Consider the following 8,379-nt stretch of genomic DNA (forward strand, 5'->3'; position numbering starts at 1 on the left):
TTGGAAAAAAACAGAATGCATGTGTACATTGCCACATACATTGTTCAGAGATTATTCACATATCTTCAACAAATACAGAAACACACTTTCCCTTCACAGAAGGCGAAACACTGTCAATCAAAGGAGGGTATGATATTCACACACCGTCAGTCCTACAAGGATATAATATTCATACACTGTTAATCCTGAGAGATATAACATTCACTCATGGTCCATCCTAGGATGCTATAATAATCCCTTTGTCCACCCAACATGAATGTAATATTTACACTGTCCACTCAATATGGATGTAATATTCACACTGTCCACCCAATATGGATGTAATATTCACACAGTCCACCCAACATGGATGTAATATTCACACTGTCCACTCAACATGGATGTAATATTCACACAGTCCACCCAACATGGATGTAATATTCACACAGTCCACCCAAGATGGATGTAATATTCACACTGTTCACCCGATATGGATGTAATATTCACATAGTCCACCCAAGATGGATGTAATATTCACACAGTCCACCCAATATGGATGTAATATTCACACTGTCCACTCAACATGGATGTAATATTCACACAGTCCACCCAACATGGATGTAATATTCACACAGTCCACCCAAGATGGATGTAATATTCACACTGTTCACCCGATATGGATGTAATATTCACATAGTCCACCCAAGATGGATGTAATATTCACACAGTCCACCCAATATGGATGTAATATTCACACTGTTCACTCAACATGGATGTAATATTCACACAGTCCACCCAACATGGATGTAATATTCACACAGTCCACCCAAGATGGATGTAATATTCACACTGTTCACCCAATATGTATGTAATATTCACATAGTCCACCCAAGATTGATGTAATATTCATACAGTCCACCCAATATGGATGTAATATTCACACTGTCCACTCAACATGGATGTAATATTCACACAGTTCACCCGACATGGATGTAATATTCACACAGTCCACCCAACATGGATGTAATATTTACACTGTCCACCCAATATGGATGTAATAGTCACACAGTCCACCCAACATGGATGTAATATTCACACAGTCCACCCAACATGGATGTAATATTCACACAGTCCACCCAAGATGGATGTAATATTCACACAAGCCACCCAATATGGATGCAATATTCACACTGTCCACCCAACATGGATGTAATATTCACACTGTCCACCCAATATGGATGTAATATTCACACCGTCCACCCAAGATGGATGTAATATTCACACAGGCCACCCAACATGGATGCAATATTCACACTGTCCACCCAACATGGATGTAATATTCACACTGTCCACCCAACATGGATATATTATTCACACTGTCCACCCAAAATGGATGTAATATTCACACTGTCCACCCAATATGGATGTAATATGCACACTGTCCATCCTACGTGGATAAAATATTCACACATTGCCATCATCTGTGGATATGGTACTCACCCTTCGAGTTATATAATATTCACACACGGGTCATCCTAAGAGAATATAAAAAACTTACACTGTCCTGCACAGAAGGATATAATATAATAGTCAGACACTGCCCATCATGTGGGATAGAATATTCACTCGTTGGCCATCCTATGACTTATTACATAGAATGCAATCATTTCATCCTATCAGGATATTCACAAATGATTCGCCCTAAAAAGATACGATATACAAATTCTGCCCCGTCTGCGAGGATACAATATTCGACATTGGCCAACCTTTATGGATGTAATATTCGCTCACTGTCCATCCCATGAGGCTATAGCAAAAGCTCTCCCTCCTGCGAGCATATACTATTCACTTTGCCAATCCTAGGAGGCTTTACACTCTCTCTTCACTCCTCTCCTTGGAGTGCAGTAAACTCCCCTGCCCAGCAGGGCGCGCTCCAGACTCGAGAATGAATATTCTCCATCACAGCGGCCTGAGGCCTCGAAAGAAGTCCGAAGAAAAGTCCGGGCCGCGGCCCCCGCATTACCAGGGTCTCCACGGGGCTCTGGGGCTGTCCTGGGCGGGCTCTTTAGTGCTGCTGGGACAGGACGGAGGCCGAGAAGGACACACCGCCTCTGCTGCAGCCGCAGGTCTATGGAGGGCGCGCAGCAGCTTCATCCGGGTCTCTGCGGGGGCTCCGTGGAGGGAGAGGAAGAGCAGAGAGTCCTGGAGGCACCGGGAGTGACCTTCACTGGAGGCCGCGGCTGCAGGAGAGACGAGGGGTTAATAGTTGTAGATTTAAACAGCAGGAAGTAAACACACAAAAAATGCATTTAAAGCTCTCTAGAGTGCTTTCTTCTGGTTGCTGAAATTGGTTTACATGTAGTTCTGATATTGTTATAACACGAGTTTAAGTAAAATAGCACTGGAAATTGACATTTAAAAGTCATAATGATTTTGCCCCAAGTACCCTCCCGATGCGACTATTACCAGTGACGTCTCTGCACTAACTAATCCAAACCACCCCCACACGCAGACAAACACAAATCTGCAGAGAACACCCACTGCACTTTTAACCCTTCAATTCACTGCCTCTCACCTGGTGCCGGTGTCTGCACGCGCTGGGCCAGGTACGTCACGGCCATTTCCAGGATATCCGCTTTCTCTGCTTTGGGCGGAAGTTCATGTTCCTGAAACTCTCTCTGCAGTAACATCCCCAGCTGCTCAATGCTGCTGTTGATGCGATCTCTCCTCAGCTTCTCCACCGCTGGCTTCCTCAGCTGCAGAAATAAATGTGGATTTGTTATTTTAGTGAAACACACGTGTAAAGTTGTCTAAAGTCGATAAAAGGTAATAGCAATGCTTATAGTTACTTCAGTGTGATAAACAGTTCAATTAAATAATGTTAATTTAGAACTAGGGTATTATTAAAAGATCAATAAATACAGCCACAGCTGATATAATTTACTGGAAGATCATTTTAAACGTGCACTTTTTGTATACACGAAAAAAAATATGCTTTTTAAATATTATTGTCCAGACTCTTACCTTTCTAATGTGTCTCTCCTCGCGCTCCTCTTCATATTTCCTCTCGGTGCAGAAAGGCGCCATCTTGCCCGATGTGGGGTGAAGAGCGGGGTCTCTGCAGTGAACCTACAGTGATCGTTATCTGAAGAGCTCGCTCCCTCCGGCCCTATTTATCCCCCTCCGCCTGCAGGGTAATGTGTGGGTCTGGGGCTGAAGAGAGGTTCCCACACTCAGCAGCCAATCAGAGAGCGGCAGGGATAATAGAAGTGTGGCACATTACAGGGCGGGAGGGGTGGGGGACATCTGGGGCCCGGACACAAAGGATCAGAGTGTGGGAAAGAGCTGTGCGTTGAAGTGATATGAACCCCGCCATCTGCCAGGAGCTAAACGGTGTCTGTAGCATTCCATAGGGGCGGGTGTGGCCGCAGCGCTGAAAAAGCATGAATGAGCGGGCCCATGAGTGAACCCATTAATGCCATCATTTTTTGTTTTTTTAGTGAAAGTTTATTTCTATTCAAATCTGTCGATGTGCACTATAGCAAGCAGAGGGAATGTTTTTCTATTTTGTAAAATATTTACCACCAATCATTAAGTTTAGTCAAAGGAAACGAAAACCCGCTTTTAAACTTGAATTTGTGACTCACCCTGTGACTGGAAAGGAAAGTTTAATATGCAGCATGAGAGTGAGGTGAAATAAACAATGCGTCAGTCAGTGACGTGTATAACCCCCGCGCTGCACCGGCACCTGCGTGGAGCTGTCCAGTGCTGAAAGCGCCCGCACTGGCTGCAGCACTAGATTCAGGCAGGTAGGTAAAGCACTGCATTGCTGTGGTGTATTTTTCGGGGTTGTAGTGTACAGCTCCTTGTCCAGTCCTTGGCAGGCACCTCTTACATTGCTTGTGAAATAATGTGATTAATATTTTGTTGCTCTTCAGTCTGGGTTCCCATCTACACGTGCCCTGGTTCTTTTGCTACACAGCCTCACGTGCGCCCCAGGTGTGATCCAAAAGTGTAAACACCTTTTTGTGTAAAGTCTCCATTTCTTATTTGGGATTGAGAGATTTTCCGCACCCGGCCTCACTTTGCTAAAGTATCTGAAGAGTTAACCATGGAACTGTGTTTTTAATTTCCCGTTTTTAATATATTGAGCCCCCGGGTGTTTTCGTGGTTGTTTATAGCCCAGTCCGACATGATATAGCCCAGTGTGACCCCCCAGTAATAACCTGGACCGTTCTCGGGTCCGGACAGGACCGGCGCACGGAGGCCTCGCCGCTGCCACAGGCCGCTCCCCAGATTGCGGCTGCAGATTAACCCAGGGGAGGGTCAGATTCCCCGGAGCCGGAGGCCTCTGTGAGACACGCTTCGATTGTACCCTCTGAAGGGGATGAATGAGCAACAGTGTGGGAACCTCTGGGAGTCTCCGGCCCCAGCCTCAGAATCACAGCCCCTCCAGCAGACCCCGGGTCTAGGATACACGTGAGGGGGCGGGAGGTGGGGGCGCGGGGGCTTGGAGTCGAAAGAGCATCAACCTCTGCCCCCACACCTCACCTGCCTCTTGCTGCAGGTGAGTATTTTTTGGGCTATTTGGGGTAGTTCACGCTTAGGGCTCTATGACATTTTTTTCACAAAAGGCATACACACTAAATTTGCGCCATTTTTACCAACATCCTGGGCTTCTAAAGGAAGGTACTCAATTAATTCAATAATCTTTATTTCGGTTATAAAAAAACATAAAAGATACATATGCAATAAAAATAATCAAGTTACAAAAGCCGCTCCCATCTCTTCCACCAAAAATGTTAGTGTACCAATTGACGCCCAATAAAGGTTGTTGATAGTATTTAAGAAAATAAATACAATTTTAGAATTTAAAAATTCATAAAACATCCAGAAATATCCCAGTCATAACCTTACAGTGTTATCAATTCATTTAGGCCAACTATAATTACATCATGTTATTTCATTTTTTTGTTTCTTTAAAAAAGATTTAAAAAATGATAATTTATTACATTACTGGCATTACATTCATAGGTCCATATCATACCTTTGAGCACTTGTTTTAGCTCATCTAGGGGTTATACTGCAAGTCCCTATAGCTTCAAGCCCCTTCTCCTCCTTACTAAATCCATCGAAAAGAGGTATCTGCTTATCCTAAAGACAATTGATTGAGTAGTTTCAGTTTTAAATATTCTTTCCGCCTCGCCAAAACGTCTAAATCCCAAAAGACGGCAGATAGGTTTTATCCATTTTCTTCTAGGATGAATGTAAGCAGGGCAAAAGAATAATACGTGAGCTTCATCCTCTTTTGCACCAGTATTACAGAATTTGCAGCTAACCACGTCATCTTTCCCTGCATTACACATCCAATTAGTAGTATTTACTTTGATCTGCATAATACCATAACGGAATTTTAGGTACAGGGATTTAGCGAGGCCTAGTGACATTTCATCCATAAAAGGCTCAAAGCTACTGTCTGTTTTCATCGCAAGATGCCTCAATGATAGGGTGCCTAACTTGGGGTTATTTAAACGGGAATTTAACACAAACGCCCAGTAACTTAGTTTTAACAGCTTTTAACAACTCAAATGTAAACTTTCAGGGTCTTCCCAATAGTGTTTCAGGCCCAACTTGGTGAACCAGTCCTCAATGTGGGTCAGCCATGCCAACATCGTGTTACTTTTTATTTTCAAAATTTCTTTTAGTGCATCTCTATAATCGGTTAATTCGTCTGTTGACCACACGCGGACCCAGTACAGTAGGGGCCTCAAGACCGCCTGGTCATCAGTGCAATGAATGTCTAGATCCATTATGAGGGGAAGTAAAGGTGTACACCGTGGAATACCTAAATATTCTCTTGTAACCTAAAAGAGTCTTTTGCCGCGTAACCCCATAATTCTGCCCCATAGAGAGAGGCAGATTGTGCCTTGAATTTATATAACTCTAAAGTTGGGGACACAGCCTTAGATTGGCTACTCTTATGCCAGCTTGCTATCGGGACTAAGTTCTGAATAAGAGTAGTTTTACTTTTGTCTAATTGCGCTTTCCAATCTAATTTAATGTCTAAGGTAATGCCTAGTAATTAAAATGGTGCACATATTCGATCCTTTCCACATTCACAGTCAAGGTTTTTTATAAGTTCTGTGAGGATTGACCGCCATATACTTGGTTTTAGACGAGTTAATCTCCAGACCTTTAGTTTCGCAATAAAGTCTGAAAGTATCAAGTACATTTTGTAGGCCTTTGGGTGTCTGTGATATTAAGATAGTATAATCTGCGAACAGGAGTGCAGGTACGTGGGCCCCTCCCATCTTGGGAGAATCATGTTCGCAGTCCAAGAGGGAGTCTGGTATATCGTTCACATATAAAGAGAACAATGTTGGGGCCAACACGCATCCTTGCCTTACACCCCTGTTCACATTAATGCGGTCTGTCAATTATCCGTTTGTACCCCATCTCACCCTAGCATAGTTGGCCTCATGGAGCCTAACGATCTGTACCAAAATTTCCCCAGGGACGCCCTGGTCCCTTCGTCTCGTCCAAAGGGCGCCCCTGGGGACCAGATCGAAGGCTGCCCTGAGGTCAACAAATGCAATGTACAAGTGTGCCTTTTTATTTTAATATACTTCCAGATAATGCAAAGAAACCTGAACACCAGGTTGGTAGTGCTGATTTTTTCTCTAAAACCTGCATGGTACTTGGTTAAAACTCTGTTTTCTCCAATCCAGGAACTTAATTTAATTAAAATTTGCCTTGCAAATACCTTTTGTAGGACATCAATTAAACTAATTGGTCTGTAATGGGCCCGGGTTCATAAGGTCGCCCTTCTTGAAAATGGCTACAATCTCTGCGCCCCGCCACGAATCAGGGATAGGAGCACCCTTTGCAATGGCATTAGACAGGCAATTAATGTACGGGGCCCATATCATATTCTCATGCTTCCATAAGTCCCCAGGCATCCGATTCGGCCCAGGGGCCTTCCCTGGTTTTATACCATTAATGGCGTCCCTAGTTTCCGACATACTAAAAGTCAAAAGTGTCTCACTTAGGTTGGAAACTAGGACTCCATTACCAAGGGTAGCCTCACTATTAGTGGGAGCATACAAATCTGAGAAATGGGATACCCAGGTGTTGGCATCTAGATACAGGTCCCTTCGGCAAGTTCCGCTTCTGTTGCCCTTTACGATCAAGCGCCAAAACATGGCCTGGTCATTTATTTTACATGTATGAAGTAACTCAGACCAAATGTGCTCATTCCAGCATTTCTTTGCATTAAATACTGCGCCCTTGTAGCACCGCCTTTTCTCCCTTAATACTATGACGTCATTGCCTTTTGCTGCCTCAATAAGTTCTTTTTTGGCATTGCAGCATTCCTTGTTGAACCATAGGTCACCTTTAGGTGGTATCTCTAATTGTCCATTTTTTAAGGGCGTTGGGATCTTGGTTAATATTTGTACAAGTACCTTTAACATGTTATTGTGAATCGCATAATAGGAATCCCTTTTTATGGAAGATTGGCATATGGGGAGACTAATTCTACGTATGTCTCGTAGATTTTTTTTACGGTAATTTCGTTCCCTAATACTAGCTGCCATTTCAGAGCTCTACGATTATTTGAAACCATAGGCTCCGTTTCATTATTTGTAAGGCTTTTTTCCCCCTTGTCATTAGAGTTGAAAAATGACGCACCAAGCGTCACATTAAGGGGAAACTGATCACTCTCTATGCGGTTTTCCACTACAAGATCACTTGCCATAGACCAGAGTGAAATTGAGACCATTACATAATCTATATGGCTGTAGCAACTATTCCGCTAAAAAGTCGGCTGGCCTGGACTATCTGATGGTAAGCGCCCATTACAAGCACGTAGGCCATGGGCAGCAGCCAATCGCAATAACTGTGCTACAGCAAGCGAGCAGCAAACAGCAGGGCTGGTCTCAATTGCAGGAATATTATTTGCATTATCCTCTGCCTCAAAGATATTAATAAAAGGCCCACTATCGGTTCGAACTTACAGGTGAAGTCCCCCCCAATGATTACCATAACTCTCTGGTCAAGCGTAAAGAGAATTTCATCTAGCTGTTCAATAACTTCCACTTCTTTATTGGCAGCATATGGCCTGCTATAGATATTCCGGATGCAAACCTCCCTTTTATTGGGGCCTATGAACTTAACTCCTAATATATCTTGGCTGTTGGAGTCAATTTGCTTTAGGTCAATTCCCAACATAATTTTTGTCCAAATTACAAGACCCCCAGAAGGTCTTCCTTTAGTTAAAGTAGTAGCAGGTATACTAAAAGTTTTATAACCCACTTTAAACGGGCTTTCAATGGCCCATGTTTCTTGGAATAAAACAATTTCACTATTATCAATATACTCTTGCCACATGGGATCGCTTAG

At 43.4% G+C, this 8,379-nt stretch overlaps 1 protein-coding gene across 1 annotated transcript; it reads right to left on the bottom strand.

The window, feature by feature from the left end:
- Nucleotides 1-1,998: 1,998 nt before the first annotated feature.
- On the bottom strand, nucleotides 1,999-3,066 carry LOC144753306 (transcription factor HES-5-like). The gene is made up of 3 exons (XM_078641045.1): nucleotides 3,004-3,066; nucleotides 2,555-2,735; nucleotides 1,999-2,219 (listed from the first exon to the last, which is right to left on the bottom strand). The coding sequence occupies exons 1-3, from the start codon at nucleotides 3,064-3,066 to the stop codon at nucleotides 1,999-2,001; spliced, it is 465 nt and encodes a 154-aa protein (XP_078497171.1).
- Nucleotides 3,067-8,379: the final 5,313 nt, after the last annotated feature.

This window comes from Lissotriton helveticus, chromosome 5_1 (assembly GCF_964261635.1).
Source record: "Lissotriton helveticus chromosome 5_1, aLisHel1.1, whole genome shotgun sequence".
NCBI lineage: Eukaryota > Metazoa > Chordata > Amphibia > Caudata > Salamandridae > Lissotriton > Lissotriton helveticus.

Coding starts and splice junctions, on each gene's coding strand:
- LOC144753306 (XM_078641045.1), bottom strand. CDS start 3,066: ATGGCGCCTTTCTGCACCGAGAGGAAATATGAAGAGGAGCGCGAGGAG. Junction 2,736..3,003: donor AGGAGAGACACATTAGAAAG/GTAAGAGTCTGG, acceptor TTATTTCTGCAG/CTGAGGAAGCCAGCGGTGGA. Junction 2,220..2,554: donor CGTGCAGACACCGGCACCAG/GTGAGAGGCAGT, acceptor TCTCTCCTGCAG/CCGCGGCCTCCAGTGAAGGT.